Here is an 11,253-nt window from a genome sequence, read left to right as displayed (position 1 = left end):
GCCCCGCCCCCAGGCCGGGGCCAGGGGACCTGAGGCCAGGCCGGGAAACCTGAGGCCGCGCCCCCCGCGCAGAGGCCAGGGGACCTGAGGGCTTGACAGGGGTGGGGCGGCCAGGTCTGGGTCTCATGCGATTTCGAGGTGCACGCGGGTGGGCGGGGACTTGACTCTGGGTCCCGTGGCACACCCCAGACTCTGACAGGAGGAAGATTTTCATATACATTTTACTAATTTTCTTTCATCTCTCACACTTCTATTATAGAGAAAGGGCAAATAGCAATATTAAAATATTTCCTCTAATTAATTCCCTTTTAATTAAAAGTGTATGAATTTCGTGCACTGGGCCACTAGTTTTCATTTTGTATCATTCACAAACATTCTGTGGCCAAACATGTAATAACAAATATGTTCTCTCCATTCTTTTATTTGTGTGGTGAAATACACATAACATAAAATTTACGATTTTAACCATTTTTAAGTGCATTGGCATTGAATGCATTCACATTGATGTGCAACTGTCTTTTTTAAAATACAAATATTATTTTATATGTAGTATTTTCAAGATTTTTTTTTTCATATAACAATGTATAAGTTGAAGTCCACTTCATTTTCAGATATGAAAAGCTTCCACATTCTTTTTTATAGCTGCATAATGGGTGGATGATAATTTATTTAACCCTTCTCCTATTGATGATGGACATTTAGATTGTTTCTAATCATAACAGTAGTGGGGAAAAAGAACGACAAAAAAACAAAAAATAAGTAAATAAAAATAATTATATCAGTGAACTAATGAATAATTTTCTGTAAGTATATCTGTGGGCCGAGTTTTGAAGTGGAATTCCTGGGCTAAAGGGTATGTGCATTTGTAAGTTTGGCAAATATTGCTATTTGTCATAGCAATATTACATAAACCCTCTCTGGAGGCAGTACCAAAGAAGTATCACCAGCACCCTTGTTAGTATACAAGGTACTATCAGACTTTAACGAGAATTAGCCAGACTATTTTTAACCAGGGATAACCACTGTTAATATTTTGGAATACACATATACACAAGCATATATAAATGAACAGTATGTTCTTTAAAAACAGTTTTTCACAAGAATAAAATTTTTATGATGATGGTAATAAATGTTTACTAAAAAAACTTCAGGCAGTACATAAAGTTATAAAAAACTAGAGGCCCAATACACGAAATTCATGCAAGATTAGGCCTTCCCTCACAGACCCGGCTTTGTCCGGAAGGACGTGTGGTCTAATAAGCATATTATGCTTTTATTATTATTTTTTAATTAAATCTTTATTGTTCAGATTTTTACAGTTCCTCTTTTGTCCCCCCATAGCTCCCCTTCACCCGGTTCCCACCCCACCCTCAGCCCTTACCCCCCACCCACTGTCCTCATCCATAGGTGTACGATTTTTGTGCAGTCTCTTTCCGCACCCCCTAGACCCCTTTCCCCCTGAGAATAGTCAGTCCACTCCCTTTCTATGCCCCTGATTCTATTATATTCACCAGTTTATTCTGTTCATCAGATTATTTATTCACTTGATTTTTAGATTCACTTGTTGATAGATGTGTATTTGTTGTTCATAATTTGTATCTTTACCTTTTTCTTCTTCTTCCTCTTCTTAAAGGATACCTTTCAGCATTTCATATAATACTGGTTTGGTGGTGATGAACTCCTTTAGCTTTTCCTTATCTGTGAAGCTCTTTATCTGACCTTCAATTCTGAATGATAGCTTTGCTGGATAAAGTAATCTTGGTTGTAGGTTCTTGCTATTCATCACTTTGAATATTTCTTGCCACTCCCTTCTGGCCTGCAAAGTTTCTGTTGAGAAATCAGCTGACAGTCGTATGGGTACTCCCTTATAGGTAACTGACTTTTTTTCTCTTGCTGCTTTTAAGATTCTCTCTTTGTCTTTTGCTCTTGGCATTTTAATTATGATGTGTCTTGGTGTGGTCCTCTTTGGATTCCTTTTGTTTGGGGTTCTCTGCGCTTCCTGGACTTGTAAGTCTATTTCTTTCACCAGGTAGGGGAAGTTTTCTGTCATTATTTCTTCAAATAGGTTTTCAATATCTTGCTCTCTCTCTTCTTCTGGCACCCCTATAATTCGGATGTTGGTACGCTTGAAGCTGTCCCAGAGGCTCCTTACACTATCTTCGTATTTTCGGATTCTTTTTTCATTTTGCTTTTCCGGTTGGGTGTTTTTTGCTTCTTCGTATTTCAAATCTTTGACTTGATCCTTGCGACCCTCTGGTCTGCTGTTGGGAGTCTGTATAATATTCTTTATTTCAGTCAGTGTATGCTTAATTTCTAGTTGGTCCTTTATCACAACATCGAGGGTCTCACTAGATTTCTTAAGGATCTCAATACATTTATCGGCGGTTTCCATAAAATTCTTGAAAAATCTTAGAACCGTGGTTTTGAACTCTATATCCAGTCGTTTGCTGTCCTCCATTTCTGTCATTTGTGACCTGTTTCTTTGTCTTCGCATTTTGTCTGCTTCCCTGTGTTGGTAGAGTGGTTTTGTGTGCTAGGTGTCCTACAGGGCCCAGTGGCTCAGCCTCCCCAGTTACCTGAGGTGGACACTCTTGGTGCACCCCCTTGTGGGCTTTGTGCACAGTCTTGTTGTAGTTATGCCTTGATTGTTTTAGGTGTCACTGGGAGGAATTGACCTCCAGGCCAATTGGCAGTGAGAATCAGCTGTGTCTGCAGTGGGAAAACTTCTGTCCTCTGGAGAGGTGCTAATCTAGCCTTTGCCTGAGGCAATCCGGCAAATGGCTCTGCGCAGGGCTTGGGCGGGGCGGGCTCAACAGGGCGGGCGGAGGGAGCGGTAATGGCCCCTCTCAGTCCCGTTCCCAGAGGCTCTGCTTCTCAGAACCCCAGGAACCGCTGCAAACCTCGGAGAGAAAGCTGCCTTCCAACTGATGCCAGACACTCCCGCTTCTCCCGTTTGAGTCCCCAGCGATTCGCCCGTATCTGGAGCTCAGAGTCTGAGACTCCCCCCTGACCGAAAACGACAACCGCGCTCTCAGCCACCAGCCCGCTTTGCGCGCGCACCTCCGCACCTGAGTATTTTCCACACTGCGCCTCCTCTGAGCCTCGGTGTGCTGTTATTTTTCCTTCTAGTTGAAGAGTCTCTCCTCAGCCAGCCTTCCTGTGGTTCTGGGTGATGTCCGTTCCGTCTTTTAGTTGTATTTTTGAAGTGGTTGTTTGCGGCAGCCCTCCGTACCTCTGCACTTTACTTCCGCACCTCCTCTGAGTCTCAGTGTGCTTTTCTCTTTCCTTCTAGTTGTAGAATTTCCACTCAGCCAGCCTTCCTGTGGTTCTGGATGATGTCTGTTTTGTCTTTTAGTTGTATTTTTGAAGTGGTTGTTCGAGGCAGCAATTTCTGGTGTTTACCTATGCTGCCATCTTGGTTTTCCCTCTATTATTATAGAGTGATTGATATTTACATGTAATCCCCATACCTAGAAATACTGTGTATGCATATTATTAGTCTGGTTTTATTTCATATTAATTTATATTAATTCAAGTTACTTTACATTAATTTATTCTTTTAAGGGTTGAATTGAACATCTTTTTATTTAAGAATCAGTTTTTTCTCTTTGACTGTTCATGTTATTTATCAATTTTTCTGTTGAATAGTGGGTCATTTTACTACTCATTTGTATAGGCTTTTTGTAGATGTGTTTTTGTATTGGCTGTTACAAAAAAACAGTTACAAATGTTTGTCATCTGTTTTTTGCCTTATCTTACAGATTTTGTGTTTTTATGCAGTCAGGTATATTAAACTTTCCTTTAATAATTTCTGGGATTTGAATAACAGTTGCTTTCTCATTGGAAGTTCATAAAAACTTATAGAAATGTTAATAAAAGAATTCTCATGGTTTCTTCTGGTAGTTTTGAGGTTTCATATATTTTTTAAAAACCATTTAAATATTTGATCTGCCTGGAATTTATCCTGGTGTAAGGTTGTCCCAACACTATACCCCACTCTTGCTATCCAGGAATAAGGTGCACCTTACCCTTGACTTAGTTTCTGTGTCCCTCAAGTAGTATTTAAAAATCTTTCTTCAGCCCTGGCTGGTTTGGGTCAGTGGATATAGCATCGGCCTGCGGACTGAAGGGTCCCACGTTCGATTCCGGTGAAGGGCACATGCCTGGGTTGCGGGCTCAATCTCCAGTAGGGGGTGTGCAGACGGCAGCTGATCAGGGATTCTCTCTCATCATTGATGTTTCTATCTCTCTCCCCTCTCCCTTCCTCTCTGAAATCAATAAAAGTATATTTAAAAAAATCTTTCTTGATAGAGATCTTGCCTGTTTTGTTTTTAGATAGTCTTAGGTATTTTTATTCTTAAATAGTCTTAGATTTATTCTTAGATATTTTATCTTTTCTGTTATTCTTGTTCATTTCTAAATATAAACTTCTAAAAAATGAATAATGTGTTAGGCAGACTCACACGAAGAAGTTATTTTGAAATTTTCAACTTGGCTGTATTTGATTCAATTGTGGTGAATCCTAGTACTCAAGACTCATTGAGAGACTTTTATTCTTATAACTAGTCTCTTTTCTGCTACTGCCTACGTTTGCTGTTATTTAGTCTTTATTTCTCCCTGAGCTTTAGTTTCCTCATTGGAAATGGAAAAATTTTGATCATATCTTATCTGAAGTCTCTCTTCCAGCTCTGCCTCTGTTGATTCTGAAATGATCAGCTTCCTGGAGGGTTTATATATGCCCACGAAAATCCTCTTCATGCCGAGGACTATCTGACTCCAAGTGGCTGAAGATTATCTGAACTTTATTTATTTAATATTTTTTAATTGATTTCAGATAGGAAGGGAGAGGAGGAGAGAGAAACATCAATGATGAAAGAGAATCATTGATCGGCTGCTTCCTGCACACCCACTACTGGGGATCGAGCCCACAACCTAGGCATGTACCCTTGACAGGAATTGAACCTGGGACCCTTCAGTCCACAGGCTGACACTCTATCCACAAACCGGCTAGGGCTGTCTGAACTTTAGACTTTTAGTCCCTGTGGCCAGCTAGGCTGGTGGCTCAGCCTCAAGGCCATGTCAGGAAACTCACTGTCCACCTTCCAGAACTATTCATTTAGTTGGGTACTTAAAGGTTTTGGGCTCTGCTTTGGAATTGCTTGAAGTATCTTAGTATCTTTTTTGACATCTGCTTTTCCTATCCATTTCCTCTGGGCCCTTAGTCCTTAGGCTTACTATCCCCAGATAATGCTGCCCTCATTGTCTGTACTTTTTTCCCTCTGTACCTCCTGCCCCTCCTTCACCTTCTTTTCCCCACCTCCCCCCTTAATCCAGGGAAGGCAGTGGGGTTAAAAGAACTAGCTTTGCAATTTGCCTGGCTTGTATTCTGACCCACCTTTGGCTCTCTTCAGCTGTGTGACCTTTGGTAAGGCTTAGAGAAAATAAATGCAAAATGCTAGCACATGGTTACTCAAGGACGTATCAGAGTGACTTAGATTGCCCCTTAGTAGTAGTAATAGGCTCTCAATACATTAAAGTTGTGAGGTAGGATCTTTTACACATGACCCACTGATTCCTCCTAAACGGCCCCACATGGTTGGTAGGAAGAGTATCCCATTTTGCAGATGGGGAAACTGAACCTTAGGGTGGAGAAGTGACCTTTGCAAGGCCACACAGCTAATAAATGTCTGAGCCTGACATAGGTTTTTTCATTACAAGTTAACCTTCCTCTGTGTATGTGAACAATTTTTCCTGTGTCAAAAAGATCAGAAGAGTTCAATCCTCTAGAAATGAGAGTGAATGCCATTTTTTTGAGACCAGCACTGTTTAATAGATCTAAATGTTCTTCATATGTGCTGTCCAGCATAGTAGCCACTAGCCCAGTGATGGCGAACCTATGACACGTGTGTCAGAGGTGGCATGCGAAGTCATTTTTTTGGTTGATTTTTCTTTGTTAAATGGCATTTAAATATATAAAATAAATATCAAAAATATAAGTCTTTGTTTTACTATGGTTGCAAATATCAAAAAATTTCTATATGTGACACGGCACCAGAGTTAAGTTAGGGTTTTTCAAAATGCTGACACGCCGAGCTCAAAAGGTTCGCCATCACTGCACTAGCCTCATATGGCTATTAAGCACTTAAGATGTGGGTAGTGGGACTAGGGAACTGAATTTTTAACTTAATTTGTTAATGTAAATGTAAAGAGCCACAGGTGGCTAGTGGCTGCTGTATTGCCTAGCCCAGTTCTAGATGAATGGTTGCAGCCCAGCACCTGTGTAGGTTAGTTGTGGGTGTTCTCTCCTTCTACTTCTCTCTCCCCCCCTCCCCCCACAGGTGGGTCTTATTTTTGGACGAGAGGCCCGGTGCACGAGTTTGTGCACGGATGGGGGCTGGCCAGCCTGTCCCGATGGGGGCCAATTGGGGTAATCCGATTGGGCTGGTTGGTTGCCTCAGTGCATGTCATAGTGACCTGTCATTCTGGTTATTTGGCTTTTATATATATATATAGTACATATATATAGATGGGGAGGACACCTTCTGAGTTTAATTTTTATTGCTTCTTTAATTCTGACAGTGTGAAGAGTGCCAGTGCTGGCAGCATGGGGTCTGCATGGGATTACTGGAAGAAAATGTGCCTGAAAAATACACCTGTTATGTTTGCCAAGACCCTCCAGGTAGAGATTTTTGGAGTCAGGAATATTAACAGTATGTAGCCTTTTCCTTGGCATAGCTGGTTGTGAAGCAGCCTAAGTGTCTGTGGTCTTGAGACTCATTTCTTCAGCATCGGCTAGACTCTGACTTCTCTCGCCTTTGTTGCTCACTCACCTGGTGGCCAGTTTTCCTGAGCTTAGCAGTAAGAGACCATATGTGAAGAGCTTCATCAAATAGAAGAGCTGGCCTTGAGCTAGAATTTACTTTTTGTTTCTTTGTTTGTTTGTTTGTTAATCCTCACCTGAGGATATCTTTCCATTGATTTTCAGAGAGAGAGAGAGAGAGTGAGAGAGGGAGAGGAAGGGACAGGGAGAGACACACAGAGAGAAACATCGATGTGAGAAAGATACATCAATTGGTTGCCTCCCACACATGCCCTGACCAGAGCCGGGGATTGAGCCTGCAACTGAGGTACATGCCTTTGACTGGAATCGAACCCAAGGCCCTTCAGTCCTCAGGCCGATGCTCTATCCACTGAGCAAAACTGGCTAGGGCCTTATTTTTTATTGTAAAAATAATGTAACATGAGATCTACCCTCATAACATTTTAAGGGTACTGTATTATTTATAATCGAAGCACAGTGGTACAGCAGATCTCTAGAACTTACTCATCTTGCATGACTGAAACTATAAAAACTATGGAATGCTCTACAGATTTGTGTGTCATCCTTGCATAAAGGCCATGCTATTCTGCTCTGTGTCGTTTCAGTTTTAGAATTCTCCTCTTGAGAATTCATGAGGTTGTAGGGCTGTCATTGACTTTTAAGGGCTGTTGATGAGTTAGAAACCTGCCTCTGCTCCCTCTAGTGGTATCTGGCCTCCATTGCTTCATTGCCACCAAGAAGGGAAATGTGCCCTTAAGGGGAAGGGAAAAGGTCTGGTTTCAAAGAGCCTATCTGCCACCCAAGAGAGTAAATTAATTTCTTAACAGAATCTGTTAGTTTCATTGTTCCATGGTCACAGGGATTGCCTGTGGCTCTTGGGTGCCCCTTTCCAGAAGTTCAGGGGTGGATTATAAATCTGTTGCTCTTGTCTTGCTGTCAATAGGATGTTGACATCTTCTCCCTGTTCTCTACTTGTAAGTTCTCCCCTCAGCTCCAGTCCTATGATCCCCTTACAATTAGACAATATATGAGAACCTCTGCTTCTGTTATTCCTTTTAGTCCTGTGAAGGGCCTAAGGAACTCCTACTCCCATTTTTGCTTATGAGAAAGAAATTGACGTAAGAATATGAATGACTTTTCTGATCTCATAAAGCAAGTGAGATTTAGAACTGGCTTGTAATGCCAAATGTCTTGATTTTGCTAGTTGTGTAGTGCGGGGCTGGCCATCATAGTTCATTTTCCAGCAAGTAGGTCCCCTCAGGGCCTGATAACCTCTGTTTTGACGCTATGTCTCCTTGTGCTAGATTAGGCCATAGACAGAAAGGAATCTGCCTCTATTTTTTCCTTTATCTCAAAGGAGAAATTGGTCAGAAGATTAGTTTATGAGTCATAGAATATTATTGATAGGCAGGATCTCAGCGAACACTTGTCAACTCCTAGCATTTGACAGATGAGCAAATACAGACCCAGAGAGGACATGACAGAAGATAAGAACCAGTGGCTCTGACCTTTGTCTTGTATAACAGGTTATGTTGCTCTGAATCCTGTTCAAGCAGCTCCTGCAACAGCTGCCTCTGAGATTCTACATATAATCCCGAGGGCTCCTTAAGGAAAAATCTCTTTTGTCTCCTTCATTGTCTATCTTTCTCTCCCTCCACTTTTCTGTTGAAAAATCTCTCTTGTCTACTTTATTGTTTCTCATTCTTTCCCTCCATTTTTCTCTTTTTAGAAATCATACACACCATCTTTCTCAATTCGTACACATTTTCTGAACTTTAATAACTCTAATTGCCAAGACTGTGAATAGATATCTCATTGAATTGCGCACTCAATGTCTGTCACATTTATAGACTCGGTTGAAATTTGCAGTGTTTTAGGCCAGAAGTTTAACCTAACAGATTTAAATGTTTCTTAAAATGTTTTTAACAGAATCAAGGTGTATCCCTACCATGTGTCTTGATAAAGTCAGAAAGAGCCCAGAGACCTTGATAGGATTACCCAGGCTATTTCAGGGTTTTTTTATATTGGGAGGTGAACAACAGTCTGACTGAAAGTTGTTCCCTGGGCTTTTGGAGCAGGAAACACTGTCAAGTCACATGGGGTCGTGTTTTCAGTCCTTCCTAGGGGTCCCTGTAATGAATAAGACTACTGAAGCCATTCAGTTCATCTATTGTTGTAACAGATGGGAAATGGAGGCCCAGAGAAGGGAGGTGGCCTGACCAGTATTTAATTATGTGGTAGTTGAAGTTGGAGGGTCACTTGGCGCTTCTTTCCATTTGATAAATCTATTCAAGATGCTTTTTTCCAGGCACTGAGTATAGAACAATGAACAATATGGTTCCTATTTTTTTGCTTTTAGTGGAGTTGGGGCCAAAAACAGATTTCAAAATAAGTCAGATATACTAGAACTTGTTAGATAGGGATGAATGCTGTGAGTTAGCAAAAGCGATCAGATAGGGAATGGCTAGGAGACATTTAAGAGTCTGTCTTACTTTGGGAGGTGACAAAAGGCCTCTCTCAGGACAGGTGGTAAGGAGCCAGTCCTGCAAAGGGGAATAGTGCTCTAGACAGAGTGGATACTAAAGCAGAGACCCTAAGATCAGAAAGAATTTGATGTGTTCCATAAACAAAACTGTAAACATGGGGCCAGGAGGGCAGAAAGGAGCCTGTCCTGCAAGTCTCAATAGGCCAGAGTTAGTTAGGGCTTTGGGTTTCTACTGTGTGCAGTAGGAAGTCTTTGCAGGTTTAAGTAGGAGAGGGGATGATGTGATTTAAATTTAAAGAGATATCCATGTTCTCGCTGTACCTCTGGCCACTTCCAGGAGATCAGGAAACTTACTTTTCTTACTACCTTATTCCCAACACCTAATAGGGAGCCTAGCATTTAGTAGGTGCCAAGTAAATGTATATTGGGTTGAACAAAATAACACACCAATGAACAAATATAAATGAACAAAATAAACACACCAATCCATCCTTTCAAAAGTTTGTGTAATAATTGTAATGATGAAATAATCTGGATTTCCTTCAGGCCAAGTATTAACTCTCTTATTGTCACTATTTTAGGTCAGAGGCCTGGCTTAAAGTACTGGTATGACAAGGAGTGGTTGACTAGGGGACATATGCATGGCCTGGCATTTTTAGAAGATAACTATTCCCACCAGAATGCCAAGAAGATTGTGGCCACCCACCAGCTTCTTGGGGATGTGCAGAGAGTGATCGAGGTTCTGCATGGCCTGCAGCTCAAGATGAGCATCTTGCAGTAAGTGTGGCACCTGCAGCTTTGGGGACGCATGTCTGGGAGAAGGATAAATTTGAGAATCTGGAAAGCTACAAAATCAAAGATAGATGACCTTGCTAAAAATTCTCAGTTTTTAAAACATTTTTTTAAAAAATGAATTGTATTGAGGTATATTTATATATTTTAAGCGTTCATTGAGTTTTGACAAATGTATGCACTCTTGCAACCACCAACATAATCATGATACAGTGTATGTATTAATAGTTGAGATTGTTTTTGTGTACAGTCTGAGTTTTTTGTTTTTGTTTTTTAAATTGTGGTAACATATACATCTAGCATGGGTTGCATGCGGCCCACAAGGAATATTTTTGTGGCCCAGTCAATATAACAGTATGTAAAAAACGTTTTAAAAAAAACTTCGTAACTTAATTTTTACAATATCCTGTTATACATAATTATTAATAGCGAACTACAATGTTGGCTAATGACCGATCACTATAATCGTGTTGCATTCATTTCCCTTACACGCCTTATGTGCAGGCACACCATTTCTCTCCACTAATACTAACAGCGAATATTTTAGCAGCCCATTGCCACGTCATTAGTCTTGTACTTACTTGTTTGGTGTGCACAACAGGAAATATTTCGCTTTTGGAGAACAAGAAAAATAGATTTATTTGCATTACACTTATTGATTTGTGCAGTTATTCAGTGTCTGGTAAGTTAATGTTCAAGAAAAAATATTAATTTTTTATTAAAATATTCTATTATTTACTGTTAATGACTAGAGACCCAGTGCACAAAATTCGTGCACGGGGGGGGGGGGGGGGGTGTCCCCTCAGACCAGTCTGCACCCTCTCCAATCCAGGACTCCTTAGGAGATGTCCAACTGCTGGTTTAGGCCCGATCCTGGGAATCGGGCCTAAACCGGCAGTTGGACATCCTTCTCACAATCCAGGACCGCTGGCTCCTAACTGCTCACCTGCCTGCCTGATCGCCCCTAACTGCCTCTGCCTGCCGACCTGATCGCCCCCAATTGCCCCCCCTGACAACCTGGTCGCCCCCACAGCCCTCCCATATCAGCCTAGTCACCCCAAACTGCCCCACCTGCCAGCATGGTCATCCCTTACTGCCCCCCCCGTGCCAGCCTGGTCGCCCCCAACTGCCCCTCTCTGCTGTCCTGGTCACCTCT

General features: G+C 41.5%; 1 protein-coding gene across 3 annotated transcripts in view; it reads left to right on the top strand.

The window, feature by feature from the left end:
* The window catches only part of PHF20 (PHD finger protein 20), a 124,274-nt gene that overhangs the window by 100,903 nt on the left and 12,118 nt on the right, over positions 1–11,253 (top strand). For all 3 annotated transcript variants that reach the window (XM_014550655.1, XM_005879742.2, XM_014550654.1), the window contains 2 exons: positions 6,580–6,679; positions 9,887–10,082. In XM_014550655.1, coding sequence (XP_014406141.1) covers positions 6,580–6,679; positions 9,887–10,082 — 296 coding nt within the window. The remainder of the gene's footprint in view (positions 1–6,579; positions 6,680–9,886; positions 10,083–11,253) is intronic.

Source organism: Myotis brandtii, unplaced genomic scaffold (genome assembly GCF_000412655.1).
Source record: "Myotis brandtii unplaced genomic scaffold, ASM41265v1 scaffold61, whole genome shotgun sequence".
Taxonomy (NCBI): domain Eukaryota; kingdom Metazoa; phylum Chordata; class Mammalia; order Chiroptera; family Vespertilionidae; genus Myotis; species Myotis brandtii.
The sequence above is the reverse complement of the archived record's forward strand: the minus strand, read 5'-3'. Positions and strand labels throughout refer to the sequence as shown.